This window comes from Monodon monoceros, unplaced genomic scaffold (genome assembly GCF_005190385.1).
Source record: "Monodon monoceros isolate NGI ecotype Baffin Bay Population unplaced genomic scaffold, NGI_Narwhal_1 Super_Scaffold_3, whole genome shotgun sequence".
Lineage (NCBI taxonomy): Eukaryota > Metazoa > Chordata > Mammalia > Artiodactyla > Monodontidae > Monodon > Monodon monoceros.
The window spans coordinates 95405740-95423629 of record NW_021703780.1 but is presented as its reverse complement, the minus strand read 5'-3'; the positions used below and the strand labels follow the sequence as shown (position 1 = coordinate 95423629).

General features: G+C 53.0%; 1 protein-coding gene across 9 annotated transcripts; it reads right to left on the bottom strand.

Moving 5' to 3' along the window:
• Positions 1 to 118: 118 nt before the first annotated feature.
• On the bottom strand, positions 119 to 16086 carry BRPF1 (bromodomain and PHD finger containing 1). Of its 9 annotated transcripts, none has more exons than XM_029243700.1 (13): positions 13189 to 15698; positions 8311 to 9270; positions 7311 to 7473; positions 6652 to 6783; positions 6130 to 6276; positions 5037 to 5346; positions 4387 to 4707; positions 3781 to 4065; positions 3135 to 3282; positions 2427 to 2563; positions 2206 to 2324; positions 1702 to 1856; positions 119 to 968 (listed from the first exon to the last, which is right to left on the bottom strand). In XM_029243700.1, exons 1-13 carry the CDS (start codon positions 13785 to 13787, stop codon positions 785 to 787), a joined length of 3660 nt encoding a protein of 1219 aa, XP_029099533.1. In that variant the 5' UTR covers positions 13788 to 15698; the 3' UTR covers positions 119 to 784. The 9 variants fall into 9 exon arrangements, with proteins under 9 accessions (XP_029099533.1, XP_029099534.1, XP_029099535.1 ...); XM_029243701.1 differs by having other exon boundaries at positions 4387 to 4704; XM_029243702.1 differs by having other exon boundaries at positions 6148 to 6276.
• Between the last annotated feature and the right edge of the window lie 1804 nt (positions 16087 to 17890).

Sequence of the window (17890 nt, the reverse complement as noted above, 5' to 3'; positions counted from 1 at the left end):
AAATGCAGCAGGCACAGCAGCCAGCAACCACTTGGGCCCAATTATTTACCATCCCCGAGGAACACAGCCTCGCTTTTGCCCTGGCAGAAGGCAAGAACCAAGAATTCCAAACAGACCATTTATTTTCTAAGAATCAATATATTTTCTTCCTTTGAAATAAATACAAACCAGTTTGAAAGGTGGGGGAATCTATGGGAAGAAGGGAAGTGGGGACAGGCCCCAGTCTTTTTTTTAGTACCAAATGACTCTGGCGCGACCCGGAAACGCAGTTACAAATGAGAATAATTTAAATTCTCCACTATTTACAGTATTTACAACAGCAGGGGAGGGGGGTCACCTAGTGCCCCTCTTCCGGGCTGGACAGACATCAATCTCACTGCTAGGCTGTGCAGATGCCAGCTCACCTCACCACCTCAGGGGCCTCAGGCCACTAGGCAGTTAGGGGTTCTCCTGGCATGAGTAGGCAGAGGTGGTTGGATGGCCTGTGTTACGCAGCGTCCTAAGCTTGGCCCACCAACTTGCGCTACAATGCCGTGAGGTCTCTGGAGCTTTCTGGCCTGTGGAACCTCCCCTCTCATTGCGCAGAGCCCCCATGGGCCCTTGGAGTGTTCTGTACAGTCCAGCTGCACTCAGGGCGGGAGGGACCTCCCCCACCCAGCTTCCCCTGAGACTGGCCCCAAGACCAGGAATGAGTCAGTGCAGAGGCCGGTGCCACTCCAGGACAGTGAGCAAAGGGGAGGAGAGAGGTGGCAGGGCACTGTAGGTTGGGTTGTGCTGGACAGTATCAGTCACTATCGCTGGTCTCACTGCTCTGCTCGCCCTGCACCTTGCTGCGGTGCTGCAGAGCCCTGTGGTAGGCGATCTGTACTGACTTGCGGATGTTGGATTTCCGGCCCTCCAGCATCTTCTCCTTGTCAAGGTCCTGGTTCACGCCCAGAGGAACCAGCTTAGTCCTGGGCAGCCACTGCCTGTAGGACGAGGTGAGAAGCGAGTAAGTCATCTCTTATCTCTGGGGGAGCAACAGGCACCAGCCTTCCTCACTTGTTCATTCCTTCAAAAACTCCTCCTGAGTGCCCCACTCTGGGCCAGGCTCTGGTGGGAATTAAAGAAACCAAGAGATGCAGTCCCTGCTCTCAAGGAACTGCTCACAGGCTAGTGATGAAAAGAGCCCAGACATCGGTCACAACGGGGTAATCATAGGGGTAGTTATGGGCACAAAAAGGAGCCTTGACCTACCCTGAAATAGGTACCTTGTCCAGTGGGCTCCAGGCAGGCTTAACTGACATTAAACATCCTCTGCAGACAATTAACAACCAGAGACCACACGTGTAAGTGTGACGGAACAGCGATTCAGAACCTGAATGATTAGGCCTGCTTTATCCCCATCTTGTCACCATGGAGGGAGAGGTGGGAAAAGTAAGTCTAGAAGCCACCTTAGTCTGGGTGGGGAGCCACCCCCACATTTGTCACAGTCACTCACGGTCCTTTGATTTCTAGCTACAGCTGTCTGTCAGCTGCTGCCCGCTCAGTCTCTCAGACTCTTGGTCGACACAACCCTTTTGCTCAAAGATCTAAGTCCCTCCCCCACTGACTTATGACAGCTCAGGCTGTCTGTTGCTGGAGTTCCCTGGCAACCTGCCCCGATACCGAGGGTTGCATCTGTGGCTATGAGTCACATCAAATGCTCCCCTCCTCCCTTACCAGGTTCGCTTGTTGTCAAAGAAGAGGACGAGGTAGAGATGCTCTCGGGCTTCCTGGGTCATCTGTTCCCCAAGTTTCAGCACCTCCAGTGGGGGCACAGGGATGGGAACCCCATGGTGGAACATACCTTCCCGGGGCATCTTTGGATCAATGATCTAAGGGTGTAATAAGACCTTGGTTTAGTTCAGTCTCCTCCTTCCCAAGGCTTACCCTATCCAAGAATTTGGAGACTACGTCTGAAGTGGGAACAGAAAAAGGTTACCACACTGCTAGGGCTGCAGTGCTGACCCTTGGCTTATTCCCATGCTGAACTATTTCAGAGCCCAAGGGGCAAAGGGAAGAAAAAGGGAGAGATGGAGAAACTAACCAGGGACCTCTAAGTGTCTATCTGCCAAAGACTCCTGTGGTCTGCAGCTCAGCAGAGAGTAGAAAAAGTCTGCTACTTTTGAGTCTGTGTTCTGGGGTTGGAAGACAAGGGATATGACAAGAAAAGTGGAAGCCTACCAGAGCTGGGTATGATGGATACCCTCGGCATTTGGCCCACACCAGGTCCAGAGCATCCAGTGGGGAGTCCTCATCCTCTGACAGCCAGCCAGCTCCCCGGCCCAGACTCTTCCTTACCACTTCACAGGAATGGGAGAGAGGGGGCGGATCAGCAGTCCGGGGTCTGGCAAGGCCCTTACACTGGGCCCCCAGAACCCCTGGCTTTGGGCAGGCGTACTTACTGCTGTGGCCCACGCCGCGGCCAGTGCCCACGGAGTAGGCCTCGTTCTCAGTGCCTGAGGTATCTTCACTGCTATCCTCTGGGAACGTGCCCCGAGAGAAGGAGGGCTTGCCCCGGCCTTGTTTTGAAGGCGTTGTGCTGTGGACAAAAGGGAAGCTCAACTCAAAGGAGGGGAAGAGTGGGGAATGGCATGGTGGGTATCCTCCCTTCTTTAAGCCCCTAGGGTCTAAGACGTTTGGAAAGCAGAGGCTACTTGAAGAATTTCAAACTCAAATGCCCTCAGGGACTTGGGGGTGATCTGACTGAAGTGAGCTGGACACAGCAGTAGTGCTGAATGCATGCGCCCGTCTTAAGTCAACAGTGGCCAGAACTGCCAGTCTGATTTTTACAGAGACTATAGAAACTGGGATTTTATATGCCACTTCCGAATCTTTTTTTTTTTTAATACTATGCTGGCCAAACAAAATGTCTGCAGGCCAAATCCAGCCCACAAGGAACCAGTTTATGCCCTCTGTTCTAAACCATCAGCTTAACACAGGGTGGGCCCCTCTGTTTCATTATGGTGACAGTCTCATCTATTCCATTTATTTTGCAGAGAACCTTTGGTTTGAGCCATCTTAATCTAGGCTAAAATGGCTGCCACCCCAGTCCCCATAGGGAAATCTAGAAGGCCATCCCGGAGGTGGGTCTTGATCCGGAGGACTGGTACCTGGTCCGGTCTGAGGCAGCGCTGCTGCTGCTACTGCTGCTGGACTCAGAGTCAGAGCTGCTCCGAGGAAGGCTGCAGTCATTACGATACACCAAGAAACTCTTCTTTACTGGCTGGTTTCCACCGCTGAAGCCGTTGGCTGGTAAGTCTTGGTTGGGGGGAGGGGGGAAGGGAAGGAATCAGTCAGGAAGATGTAGATCAGAGATCTACTGGGGGTAAGAGGGACTTAGAGCTTGGCTTTCACTTCTGTGCTGGAAAATTCCTCCAACCTTGGCCAGCAGAGCTAGCTCTGGGCAGTGTCCACCACAGTTGGCCACAGCTCTGCCCCACCCCTTGCACTTCCCTTGGCAGTTACTGGCCTTAGGACACAAATGGCTTAAAGGAGATTCCCCAAGGAGGATAAGAAGAGAAAAGGTGAAGTGATACAATGGAGGAGTGGGGGGCCCTGGATGGGAATCTAGCTGGGTCAGCATCTCTGGGCTTCAGTTTCCCCATCTGTAAAATGAGGGAATTGAATTAAAGGATTCCTAAGGGCCCTTCTAGCTCTGATATATTATGGGCAAATGAAGGGATAGGTGGGAGTTATATTGGGAAGGATGGCAGCTTTGCTCACTCTACTGCGGGGCTGGGTGATGGTGAGGCTCACCCATTGGGGGGTCTTCTGTGGATTTATCACTGTCGCTGTCTGAACTCGAACTGGGCCGAGGGCTCCTACCCCGCTTGCGCTGACGCAGGGAGCCCATGATGGGGAGCTGGGGGGGCCCCACAGGACTGCCTCCGTGGCTGGGGGTCATCTGGCTCTCCCGGTTTTTGGGGGGCCGGCCCGGCCTCTTGGGCGGTCCAGCTGTCTTCGGGTTCTTTTTGGAGAACAGAACTGAGGTTCTCCTGCCCACCTCATGTGCGGGGGTTGAGGACATGTTGGGACCCAGGCCTGGAGCAGAGAAAGAGAGAAGGAGAGTCGGTGAGGGGCCTGATGTGGGAAGGGCATACGTCCAGGGTAGGCCCTGGGTATATAGGACCATAACTCCAGCTAGAGTAGGGGAGATAATCTGGGGGGCATGGAGTTGGGAACATTGTCTCTTATACAAATAGCCAGAGAGGCAGCTAAGAGGCCCTTGACTGGGGAATGAGGGAGAAAGTGCAGCTGGCTGTGCATGAGGGACCTCTGCCTGGGGCATGGCAGGCGCTGAGTGTGTGCTGCAGAGTCAAAGTCTGGCTGGCCTCGGGGTCCACCATGCTGCGGGGTTCAGACCTTTGCCTGTCTCCTGGCTGCTGCTCTCCTCGGCGGCACTGTCTGTCTGCCCGTCCTTGTCACAGGCTGCCGGGTGGGGTGTCAGGCTGCCCCGGCTGGAGGGGCCATGCCGCTCAGGCCCATCCCGTCCAGTTTCCCGCTGGTTGGCAAGCTTGCGCCGCAGTGCCGTCATCTCTTTCTTGATCATCTTTGCACGCCTTGAGCGGCCCACGCTCTGCTTACTGGCATTCACCTCATCCAGCCGCTCGAGCAACAGCTTCAGCTGCTCTTCCACCGGCAAGTGCTTCTGGTTCTCCAGCAGGACCAGCCGCTCTTCCTCTGCTGCCAGGGGTGGGAATAGGGAGGAAAGGGTCAGACTCAGGGCAGTCCTCTGGGCCCCGTGAACCTGGGCAGGCAACAAGAAACCCACTCTTCTCCCCCTCTGCTCCTCACCAGGAGCAGCTGTAAAACAGTAGCACCGAGATGTGCAATGGCAGGGACTGCTATCCATTCACCCAGTCTGGCTTCTTAGAGCGCATTCCTGGGGATAGCTTGCCACTGCTCAGCCTAGCTGCTTCCTGCCTACACAATGCCTGCTCCCAGGAGGGGACTTTGGAAAGCTGTTCATCCCTGGCATTGGCCTCTATGTGGAGGTGTGACTTATCACCCACCATCTTCGGTGTGGTGTGAGGCCTCGTCTCCAGCCAGGCTGTGGGGGATATGCATGCCCGTCTCAAAGTCAATGCCCATTTTTTCTGCCTGGCGCCGGGCCTGGCGGAGCACAGCACCACCCTGCTCACGGAGCCGCACTGCTGCCCGGTAGAAGATGGTATCCTTGGCATTATACTTGAGGCAGTTGCTGACGATGAGGTTGAAGTCCTCCTCAAAATCATCAAAGTTCAGGTAGCGGTAAGCCTCCAAGTTCTGCTTCATGGTGAAAAAGTCCATAGGCTTTTTGATGTGGTCTAGGTAGTCAGGTACCTGGGAGAACACGGTAGGTGTAGCTAAGTGGAGATACGTTCCTCATTCCCCCTGAACCCCTGTTCCTGATAACCTCCCTTGAAATGCATCCAGCAACCTCCTCCCACCACAGTTAGAGGCAGGCATTCAGCACAGGGGAAAAGAAAGCCGGATTCTAGTCTTGACTTTACTAGTCACAAGCTGTGTGACCTTGGCAAGCCTCTTAACCTCTCTGGGCCTTCTTTTCCTCACCTAGAAAATAGTAATGAAATTACAGCCAAATCTATCTCCTAGAGCCATATGACGCTTTAGTAAGAAAATGACTAGGGGAATCCTCTGGAAAAAAACACCACCTTGCATTCCTATAGCTCTTTTTACTTATCATTAAGACTTATAAGGAGGCTGCTGCCTCAGGCCTCTCATTTTATACCTTTTAGAGAGAAGAGTCTGCCAGTCAGGACCTAGGGCTTCAGAGATGGTTCTTTAGGTGCTGAGCCTTCTAAATTCTCCGTTCTAGGGTTCAGCACCCGGAAAGTGTCTTCCTGCCCTGGGATAATTCATTTGGCAGACTCAGTCCCTGCCTCTGGGGAAGGAGTGCAGATTGCCTCCCATTCTGGGCCCTTGGGATATGACAGGGACAAGACAGAGTCCAGGTGATGCATGTGGCTCCAGTTCATCCTGGAGCCCCAGAGCCACCAGCCCCTCTCTTCAAGGTCCCCTCCTAGTCCCTGGCCCAGACCTGCAGCGGGGGTCCATCTGGGAGAGGAACAGAAAGAAGGTGGAGTGAGGGGAAGGGATTCTTACTTCGTCCAATTCGGTTACCTCAGACAGAGGGACCGGCTCGCTGAAGATGTTGCCTGTGTCCTTCTCTTGGAGCTGCTCCAGGGTTTTTCGAAGGAGGATGAGGAAAGGGGTCAGCTGCATCTCCATGGCAATCTGCTGGACCTTGATCTGACACACATAAAGGCCCAATCAGCCAGGCCTAGGCCAGTCCCTTGGCAGACAGGTCTGAGGAGATGGTTGTAGCTGGTATGGGAACTCGCCTTCCTTCCCACCCCACACAGCTCGGTGTACTTGACTCCTCTGGACTTTCCCTTCCTTGAGCTCCCAGCACCAGCTACCTGCATCACATAATTTAGGATTCCGGTCACACTCTCCTGCGACATTCTGCTTCCGGTGGGCTTGAGAGCAAACTGAGCTCACGAGACCTGACTCCCGCATCAGCCCTGTTGCTTCCTGGACAGGTGACACATACTTGTCCATGTTTTCTGTTTTCCTGGGTCTGTTTTCTCTACTGTAAAAAAGAGTTGGCCCAGGAGCACTCACCGTCTCCCTTTTGAGTTTCTCCCGCTTGCGGATCAGCTCCACCAGCAGCCGGGCTCGCTCTAGGTCGTGCCGAAGCCGCTGCCAGGACTTGAGCTGTTCTTTGAGGGCCCAGTTCTTGTCTTCAGAATCTCTCTGAAGAGGCAAAAGAGGGATCAGGAAATGATGAGAGAGCCAGAGGGGACGAGAGCCCAGGAAACTTGGGTCAAGGGCAGGTAAAGCCAAAGGAGGGAGCAGTGATTTACTGGTAGGCTCACTAACTAACTGAAGTGGAAGCTCCTCAACCCACGTGGCCCCTAGGCCCAGCACGGAGTCGGTGCTCAGTATATGCTTGCTGTGAACGAACAGATGAACACATAGGAAAAATGCGTTAAAAATCATCTGTAAGGATTTCATCCTGAGCTTGCTTTGAGGCCTAGTTTAAAGGAGGAAACAGCCCAAGCCCTCAGACACTGGAAACTACAGTCACAAATCTCTGTCCTTGGGGACTTCCCTGGCGGTCCAGTGGTTAAGACTCCACGCTTCCAAGGCAGGGGGTGCGGGTTCAATCCCTGGTCAGGGAACTAAGATCCCACATGCCGGGCGGTACGGCCCCCCCAAAATCTCTGTCCTCGTGCCCCTGGCACTAGTTCCTAGAGCCCACAGGGAATCTGACACAGTACCCCAACTTGGTCACAGTTCCTCTGAGACTGCAGGTGTGTCTGCAGGCGACGCAGCAGTGGGACCCCATTCCGTGACTGCCTCTTTAGCGTCCAGTAGCTGTGCAGCCTCTGCATGAACTGGCTCTTCCTTTGGATGGTCAGGCGGTTAGTGATTTTACTGAGCCTGGGAAGCAGGAGAGCAAAGAGAAAAACCTCTTGGGCCCTGATTTTCTTAAGCAGAACAGTGGTCTCTGGCTAATGAGACTTTCTGAGTGGGGCTAAATAGGGAATAAATCTACTGTCAAAAAGGCCTATGACACTGGGCTAAGGCGAAGAAGAGCAAAGAGAGCTGTCAATGGCAACTCAGCAGACAGGGAGCCAAGCTCCCAGCTCTAAGCCAGATCCATAATTCTGTTCACCAGTGGGTCGGGGAGCCTGCCCCTAACACTGCTCTTGGCACTGCAGCCCAGAGTGCTATTTGACCCTGGGATACCCAACTCAGACTGAGCCTGGGAAGGTTTTAAGATGAAGTACTACTGTACAGCAGTAAACTATAGGAAATCGACTATGTAGCGCAAGCGAGAGTAAAAAGTAACTGATGACTGTAGCCCTCATTTGGACTTATTTGTGGCAGCAACCGTTTCACGATTCCTACAGCGTATCCGTCCCCCTTCTTCATTCCATTCTCCCTTCAGAGTCGGACCATTTCTTCCACTGTGGCTGGTAGCTATTCCATCCTCTTTCTTCCTAACTTAAACCACCTCATCAAAACGGAAGGCAGTTTAAAACACGTTAGGTCTGCCAGATAAAAGCTGAAGTTTCTGTTTCCTAGTGTAAAAGCCAGGTGACCTGCTAGAGCTCATCTCTTTTGATATTAAAAACAAAACAAAAAAAACCCCAAAACTTCTATGTAGCTCCTGATAGGAAGAAGATACCCCAACCCTGTCACTCCACTCAGGGGGCTGTCAGTCTCCAACAGGGCTTCTTCCCTCAACAGCCTGTCCACCTGCTTCCCTCATACCTGTGTGGTGGGATGCAGGGCACAGACACCACAGGTGCTGCTGCCCGTTTCTCCGCCAAGATCTTCCGCGCCTTCTTCATCTTGATCCGGGACTTGGCCTTGGCCTTCTTGACCTTCTCTGAGCTCCAACTCTTACCCTCCTCCTCCTCCTCCTCCTCCTCCTCCTCCCCCTCGCTGTGGGACAGGGCAGGCAGGCGGCGTGCTGAACCTGGAGGCGTATGGATGTCGCAGTAGGCAGTCTTGCGGACGCTGAAGGAGGTGCCATTGGCACCCGTCTCCCGCACAGGCTCCATCTTCATGTAAAGGCCAGCCTGCTGGGCACACGTCACATGGAAGGCTGTGTAGCAGTTGGCCTTGTGGCACTGGATGCAGGCCCCTGAGCCCCTCTGTTTGCAAATGTAGCAGGTCAGCTTCCAGCGAGCTGGCGGGATGTGCTCGATGCTGTCGATAGGCTCCAGGAAGACCGTGTTGGCGAAGCAGACCTCAGGGATCCATAGGGCACACACCACATGGGCCCAGCGCCCATCATCTGTCTGCTTGAAGGCACCACCCTTGTTGGGGCACAGGGCGCAGTCCACAGCACGGGAGGGTGACTGTAGGCAGCGGCGGCACAGCCACTGGCCCTCAGGGATGTAGGGGACACCGTAGCACTCCTGGTGCACAGCCAGGTTGCACATGTCACAGAAGAGGATGACATTGCTGTTCTGGCACTCACCATCATTGCAGATGCAGCACACTGCATCCTCATCCACGAGCGCATTGGGGTCGCCTTTATTGTGGCTCTCAAAGTAGGACTCTTTCTCCAGCCGGTCCATTAAGTACTCAAAGATTTCCTGTGGAATGGGACTCACACCCTCCGTCTTCCGCCGCTCGTTCATGATATCCAGCCAGATGTAGTCCTCCTCATCCATGTCATACTCTACTTCCTCATCGAGCTCTTCCGCCGACTTCTCGATGTACCTGCAGTGCACATAGGCAGCTCAGCACCAGAGCTGAGATTTCCCTCCTTTAAAGACCATGGGTTATATCTGCAGAGTACTCACCCTTTTCTAGGCCTGTGCCTTTACGTCTGTGTTGTCTATTCTCACCTTTACCCCAGGCACTCTAAGTCCTATAATCATTCTTATTTTGCAGAAAAGGAAAACTTACATTTGGGGAGGTTAATTCACCTGCCCTGGTCCTCTTGTGAGAAAGTGGCAGAGCTGGGATATGAACCCAACCATGCTGATTTCAAAGCTCATGTCCTAGCTGCTACACTGCCTCCTTTGAGGTGCAGAGGCTCAGCCAGACTCCTGAAGGATGGGGCAGCTAGGACCCATTATTGGGGTGGTCTGGGTGATGATACAAGGAGTCAGAGGAAGGAAGGTCCTCAGTTTTCATTTGCAAATCATACATAAGTTGTTTTAGCACCAACTGGCTATGTCCTGAATGCAGCTGCTGTAGGTCTTCTGTTAGCTGGTACCAGCATCAGCTCAGGGCTCCCTCAAACTCTAGGTACTCTTTACTCTCTGGATAACCTTGGGAAATAACAGTCAGAATAGCTAAGATTTACTGAGCATTTACTATAAGCTAGGCATTGTGCTAAGTTATCACATTTATTTTCCCCATAGCCATAGGGTCAATGTTTTTATTGCCCTCACTTTATAGATGAGGAAACTGGAAGCTTTGAGAAGTTAATTAACTGCCCAACACCGTTAGTTCACACAACCAGGAAGTGGCAGAGTGAGGATTCAAACTCCACTTCACAGCACTCAGTGGGCCAGCAGGACTGCAGCTAAGGATTGCTCCAGGTGCCTGGGATACAAAGTAGGCTCCCCACCCCCTTGCCATGCACACTCTAGGTGGCCTGACCCTGGTGTTGTAAAGCTACAGGGAGCTACAACGGAAAGAACAGGGCTTTTTGCCCTCTAACAAACCTGGATTTACATCCTGGCTCTGTTACTTTGTGGCATTCAGGACATCACTGCCCTTTTCTGAACCTCAGTCTTATTTTTATTTATTTATTTTTTTTTGTGGTACGCGGGCCTCTCACTGTTGTGGCCTCTCCCGTTGCGGAGCACAGGCTCTGGACGTGCAGGCTCAGCGGCCATGGCTCACGGGCCCAGCCACTCCGCGGCATGTGGGATCTTCCTGGACCGGGGCACGAACCCGTGTCCCCTGCATCGGCAGGCGGACTCTCCACCACTGCGCCACCAGGGAAGCCCTGAACCTCAGTTTTATTGATGACAGAATGAGAAACAAATGGGCAAAATCAGGTGGCACACAGCAGGCCCTAGATAAATGTTAGTTCCCATGCCTCCCCTCTCCTCTCCACAAGGGAAATGTGGCTCTGGGGGCTACAGCAGGCCAGGCAAGCACAGGTTCCGGAGCCATGCTCTGGATGACAGCAGGCGAGTGAGCTGATCTCTCTGGGCCTTGGTTTCCACACCTGTAGAATGGTGATGCTAACTTGAACCTATTTCATACAGCTGTTGTGAACATTAAATGAGTTACTACAGGTAAAGGGCTTAGAACAGTAGCTGGCACGGAGCAAGTACTCAATAAATGTTAGCTTTATTATTAGTTTTTGTATAGATCTGCCCCACCCTGTCTTGCGTTATAACTGTTTTTGTGTCTTAACTCCTCCACTATTAGATAAGAGGCAAGAACCATGTCTGATTCACCACACAGAAATAGGTGCTCAGTGTTGCTCGTTTGAAAGACATTTAGGGGGTGGAAGGGAGGACAGACTAAAATACTGTGTCTATCAGAAGCAACTTCTTCCTTAGCCCTTTACCTCTTCCCCAAGGTGAATGCAATGTCCTCATCCTTGAAAAAGGGTGTGGCTCAGGGCTAGTGTGAAACATCTGGTCCCTTCCAGGCCTTGGCACCAGCTCTCAACCTTTTCTCTGCCACGACACACGTGACATTATGTGATGGTGCATAACACACTCCCACTGTGCACCAAGATTACAGGGTGTGGCGCAGATAAGGTAGGCTGCATGTCACGTACAATTCCTGACACAGCAGCTGACACTCCCCCTCAAGAAAGCATACCAGATATGAGCAAGGCAAGTGGTGTTGTTAGAGGGATGACCTCAAATCTTCTTACATTTATATAAAAAGTAAATCATTTCCAAAAGAGGCAGTTCTGCTAACAGTAGTAACAAATTACATGCAACACACCTCCCAACTGATTGCAGTGCACCAGCTGAGAGCTGCTGCCTGGAGAACAGATCTGATTCCCCCGAGGAAAGAGTGAATCTGAGTGGAGGGATGAAGAAAAGGAGCAGAGGAGCTGGGCTGGGCTGCTTACTGGAGCCAAGAGCACTGAAGAGCCATTAGGAGAGACGGCAGGCCCAGAGAGGGGTCTGTGTGTTGGGAGGTGGGCATGGCAGTCAGTACTAACAGACAAGAGAGGCAGTGGAAAGCCAGAGGGAAACAGAGCTGGGCTGAACAGATGAAAGGATGGAAGAGAGGAAGAAGACACTGGCTAGCATGTGAACAGCGGTGAGAGGAGAGTGACACATTGGGCCAAATTACTTGAGTTCCCAAAGATTTGCTTTTAAAAAACTGAGATTTAGTATAACATCACATGGGTTGCCCTTCTGGTAAAAACTACCTTTCATATAAAAACCTTTACAACAAGTCCTTGTCAGAGATCAGGCTTTCTGATTAGCTGACACCAAAGATGGCTCCTTAACTAACTCACCCAAATGCCCTCTTCGACTTAGATGCCAAGACTCTAAGAAATTTTACACTTGGTTTTTATTCCATCCTTCAGCTAGGGTTTCTGTATGTAGTTCCACCACCACACTTCCCCACTCCTTCATTTTTTTACCTCAAGTTAAAGGAATTTAGCCTTATGCCTGTGACTTTTTAAAAATATTAATTAATTAATTAATTAATTTTTGGTGCATTGTGTCTTTGTTGCTGCACGCGGGCTTCTCACTGCGGTGGCCCCTCCTGTCACGGAGCATGGGCTCCAGGCACACAGGCCTCAGCAGTCGTGGCTTGCAGGCTCTAGAGCACAGGCTCAGTAGTTGTGGCGCACGGGCTTAGCTGCTCCACGGCATGTGGGATCTTCCCGGACCAGGGCTCGAACCCGTATCCCCTGCGTTGGCAGGTGGATTCCCAACCACTGCGTCACCAGGGAAGCCCTATGCCTGTGACTTTATTAGGAGCCACTGTGACTAATTTTTGGAAGGAAGTGGGGTACTAAGAAACAGTTAAATGAAACAAATAAAAGGGTCCTTGGAGGAGTACAAAACATAGGCGATGAAAATACTGCTTACGCAGGCTAAAGGATGGGTGACAGTAACAGAACAAGTAATGGGAAAATTACTTCTTTAGATTTACAAACTGATTTTATAACCTTATGAAATCATTGTCCCTAGTCTTGTACCTTTAGGCTACCAGAGGAATATTATACCTACTCTGCAGATGGGGTCACTGCAACACCAAAAGCTGGATGCCTTTCCCAAGATCACAGAGTGATGGAGTAGTAAGAGTCAGGAACAAAAAATGGGACCTTTTGATACTGTGGAAATAGTGCAGCTTTGGAGTCAGAGGAACCTGGGTTTGTCAGCTATCTACTGACATGTGACTTCTTGGTCCTTTTTCTGGACCGTGGTTTCCTCATCTGTGAAATCAGAACAATACCTACCTGAGTGAGTTGTGAGAATAAAATAATGGAATGGCTATAAGGCAGCCAGTGCAGGGCCTGGCATGTGGCAGTGGAGACGAAGTGCCATCATCATTAGCTGAGGCACTTTTATGCCTTGGCAGGACCAGTGTGCTTCTGCTATGCTTTACCCCTGCCACTTCCTATCACCTATCTTTGACTCCTGAGCCCTGCTTGACCAGTTTTCCAGAGTTGGGAGGTGGAGGCAGCCTTACCGGTAATAGGAAGTTGGCCGGGGCGGGGCATCAGGGGTATCCTGCTCCAACTCCCGGTATACCACCTCTGGCAGCTTGGGAGTGGTGCTTGCAGAAGCATTGTGGTGATGGTGATGGTTGGAGTCCTTGCGCTTCTCCTTGTTCTTATGCTTGCCTGACTTGGGAGTAGCAGCCGGTGTCTCAGTGTTCTCCTTATTGCTGCCGTTCTCAGGAGCCTCCTCAGGGGCCTCCTCATCTTCTGACACCACATCCAGGTTGTCAAAGATGCTGATGCGGTGGACGCGGCCGTGCAGGTCCACCTCCACCATGCGCTGGGCCTGTGCGTAACTCATCACCTCACGGCTGGGCGACTGGGATACCTCTGAGGGGGTGGGTGACTGCTTGTTGGCTGGGCGTGACTGGCGCCCCTTCTTCTTATGCTTTCGGAGTGGAGTCTGCTGTGGGGGCGGTGGGTTGTCATGGTCATAGTGGTACAGGTGGTACTCAATACCACTGTAACTCTTGTAGACCTTGCGGCAGGTCTCCACAGGGCACTCATACGGTGGCTTAGTTGCCCGCAAGTTGTGGCAGAAAGTCTTCACGTCAAAGTCCACCCCCATGCTGTCACATCTAGAATGTACAGATCAGTTAGCACAGGCCGAGGGAAGAGTTCCTGGCCACCCACTCCACTCTCTCCAGCCCTCCCTCTCCCCAAGGGTCCTGGCCAGCCAACCTCTACAGCAGCTCCAAATGCCCCCTCCTCCATAACATGGCCATAGTCTCGGCCTTATCACCTCTTGCCTGATCATCCTGCTCTATGTCTCAGTTCTTCTAGCCTAATCTCACACAATGTGTCCAGAACGATCTTTCTACCAAGTAGAAACGATCATGTTAGTCTCTTGATTAAAAGCATCCTCCTGATGTTCCCCACTTACTTCAGGATAATATCCAAATTCCTTATGATGATATTCAAGGTGCTCCTTTCACTGTGTGGCCTTAGTCCTCCTTTCTAGATTCTTTTCACCAGTTACAGCTGTATTTCTGTCTAACCAGGACAACTTGCCAGTCCCTGAATGTTACAACCTCTCATTCCTGCAAGATGATCTCTATTTAGAATGCCTTCCAACCTCCCTGATTAGTGAGCTCCCACTCATTCTTCAAAACATGGCTCGAATGTCACTCCTGTTATGCTTCTTTGTCTCTCCCATGGAGAGCTGTGTTTCCCCAGCATTTCATCCTCACCTCCACCATGGCACTCACCACACTGGAAGTTCTCTGTCTCCTCCCGTTAGACTGGGAGCTGTGCAGTGCAGACGCCAGAGCCTACCCACCTCTGTATCCCCAGTACCTGGCATGTAGTGTTGTTTTGGCCAATGAATAAATAATCTGTTGAATGAATAGCTAAATGAGGGGATCACCAGTTCTGGAGATGAGATGGATGAAGGCTAGTGTCAGCCCATGCAGAAGCTTGAACAGGTAGCCAATGATTTGGTCCTGGACTCCAGCAGAAATCACTGGGTTACAGAAAGAATTAGTTAATTTCTGAGGCCTTTAGGGTAAGCCTATGCCCTGGCCCTGGGAGTGGCACCAGGCCCTAAGGGTACAAACAGGAACATGACAATCCAGGCACACTCAGCTCCATGCTGGTCCTCAGAGCCCTCCCTTCCTCCTCTCCAGTGTTCCTGGGTGAGTGGAGACAGCAGACGGCACCAGCCCCCAGGAAGCCCAGCTTGGTCAGAGAGACTGCCCCAATTTCTCCAGGCCTAGCTGAGTGCAACAATTTAACTGTGGTCTTGGCACCATTCCAAGCAAAGCCACCCTGAGCTCCCTGATTAATAACGGTCCTTGTTGGCTCCTCTCCTGCGACTTAACCAAGCTAGTGAGCTGCTCCAGTCTCTCTGTCAAAGCCCCAGATTGTCATATCAGTAAAACTACTCCTTAAACTCGCCCCTACTTCCTACCTGCACCTGTCTTTAAACAAACCAATCAGAAGCACAAACAAACTCTCCTCTTTCTATGATGAGTCCCTGGTGAACGCTGCAGCTCTGCTGCCCCGGCTGGCTCCCTAATCAGCACAGAAACCCCCAGCAAACGTCCCGCTGGGACTCAGAAACAGAAGCACAGAGGAGAGACAAGGCAACTTAGACCCGAAAGCCCGTGGGCAGGGCCCCAGCCCAGGGGTATGGCGGCGGCATCTGCCCCAGGCGCTCCGAGGGCTGGAGGAAGTAGGGGGCGGAGGCCAGAGGGATTAGGCCGGGCCGGGCGGTGCCCGCAGCCCTCTCCCGGATGCGGCTACGTTTCCCCTTTGTCGAAGTGTAAAATGTTAAACAAGGCTCTTCTCCTGCCATTGGCCCAGGCAGCCCCAGGCAACCCCGAAGGATACAGTGTTGCCCGGAATGCAGGCTGTGAGCGAATGCACTGTCAGTTCTCCGGGCTGGAGTGGCCCGAGGGTACTCGGGCTGGGCAGCTCAGTGCGCGCCCCACTAAAGTAGCCTACCCCTTCCCGGCTGGCCACTCCCGCCCTGGTCCCTGGCCCGCACTCACCGGCCACCTCGAGTCCGGGCTCATTGCCGAGGGCGCCCGCCGGGGCTCCGACCCCACTAGGGGAGGCCGGCGGGGAAAGACGGGCCGGGGATGGGGAGTCCCAATTCCGGAGACTGCAGACCTCGCCACCCCGACCCCCTGCCGCCCCACGCTCTGGCCCGGCTCCCTGGGATTCCCGCGCTGACCCCTGCCGCTCCCAGTCCCGCCGGCGCCCCGGTCTCTCAATTGCGGCGGCCGCCGCCCCTTTCGAAAGCCCCTAGGTTGCCTGGTCTCGGGACCCAGCACCGTCGGAACAATGGAGGCTCCCGGAGGCAGCGCGGGGACGGCGGCGGCGGAGACGGTGGCGGCAAAGGCAGTGGCAGCGGCGGCGGCAGCAGCGGCGGCGACGGCGTCTGCGCAGGGTAAACGCGACGCCGCAACGCTGCCGAGCTGCACTTTCGCCACACATCCCCGCCCGCCCGCTGAGGCTCGAGAGGCCATTCTCCGGGATTCGGAAGTGCCCCTGGACACCCTACATGTCTTTTCTAGCACCTCCATCTTAGAGCTGAGTTTCTAGAGACTGAAGTTGCGGTACTCGGGACCCGGAGTGGTGGGGCCGTTTGTAGCGAATCTGCGACCACGTACGGTGAGCGCGGACTGGGCGTGAGGAGCCCGCCCTTCTCCCTTCCCCCTCTGCCTCTCTCCCCCCCTCCTCCTTCTCTCCCTCCTGCTGGCGCCGCGGCTGCGGTAGGGACCTGGCCTTGGTCTCGGAGGAAGGCGGCGAGGCGGGGCGGGAGCCACGGGGCGGGACTGGGGGGCAGGGCCAAGAGCAAGAGGGACGCGGACTGGAGCCTAAGGGAGACCCGAAGTTATAGGTAGGGGCGGGGCGGGGCTGGAAGAGAATAAACCAGTCTACGGGGCGGGGTTTGCGGAGAGTGGGCGGGGCCATCTGTAAAGCAGACCCCCAGTAAGGAGAACAGGGGCTGAACGGGGGGTGAAGCGTGGGACTAAACAGAAAAGTGGGCCTCAGAAAAGAAAGGGCGGGGCTTTGGGTGGGCCTGGAACTTGGAGATGGGCTAGGGGGAAAGGATACAGCTGGGAAAAACGTTGTGAGGCTGAAGGTAAACGGTGGGGCTTGGAAAAGGTAAAGGGGCAGGGCTGGAGAAAAAGGTGTGAATCTGAAAGTAGCTGCCTGATTGGGGGTGGTGCAGAAGGCTGGTGGGGCGTGAAAGGGGTTGTGTAAGGTAAAATGAGATTCAGATGCTGGAACCCTGTAGGTAGGCGGGGAAATGCTTCATGGCTACGGGTTGCCGGTTGGAAGATAGTGTCAAAACAGAGCTGCGGGCTTCCCTGGTGGCACAGTGGTTGAGAGTCCGCCTGCCGATGCAGGGGACACGGGTTCGTGCCCCGGTCCGGGAAGATCCCACATGCCGCGGAGCGGCTGGGCCCGTGAACCATGGCCGCTGAGCCTGCGCGTCCGGAGCCTGTGCTCCGCAACGGGAGAGGCCACAGCAGTGAGAGGCCCGCGTACCGAAAAATAAAAAAAATCAAAAAATAAACAAAAAAACAGAGCTGCTTTTAATGTGACTGGGCCACTTAGTAGCTATGTGAACTTGGGCAAGTCGTTAAATTCTTCCTCACCTACCTTTACTTATTTGTAAAGCTGAGCTCGACAACTCTTGTCAGTTCTTGGGGGCTTCGGAGAACTTGGGGGCCAGGAAGAGTCCACTTGTTAAACAATACTTGTTGCTGAGCCTGTCCAGTTTTGCCATCAACGGCGACCGTGAAAGATTCTGCCAGGGTTCTGGGGCGAAGCCCAAAGCATCTGGAAACTTCTATTTTATCTTAATACAAACCTTGCAGCTGACCCACTATAAAGTATGTGTTTTCATATACAGTGTCTTCCCCCAAACATCCTTATAAAATTAACACCCCAGGAAGAGGTTTGCTGATTAAGATCTTTGGATCTGGAGTCAAACTGTTGGGTTCTCTACAATAAGTGACTTAACCTCTCTGAGCCTTAGTTTCTTCGTGTGTAAAATGGCGATAAAACAGTGCTTACCTCACAGGATTGTTGTGAGGGTTGAATAAGATGATACCTGTAAATCACCTAGCACAGTGTCTGACGTGCAGTGAATACTCAAAGAAAATATCAACTCTTTTATTATCTTCACTCAAAAAACTTGGACTAGATGGATTA

Coding starts and splice junctions, on each gene's coding strand:
- BRPF1 (XM_029243698.1), bottom strand. CDS start 13,787: ATGGGGGTGGACTTTGACGTGAAGACTTTCTGCCACAACTTGCGGGCA. Junction 4,066..4,386: donor CAGCCAGGAGACAGGCAAAG/GTCTGAACCCCG, acceptor TCTCTGCTCCAG/GCCTGGGTCCCAACATGTCC. Junction 3,283..3,780: donor CACAGAAGACCCCCCAATGG/GTGAGCCTCACC, acceptor CCCCCAACCAAG/ACTTACCAGCCAACGGCTTC.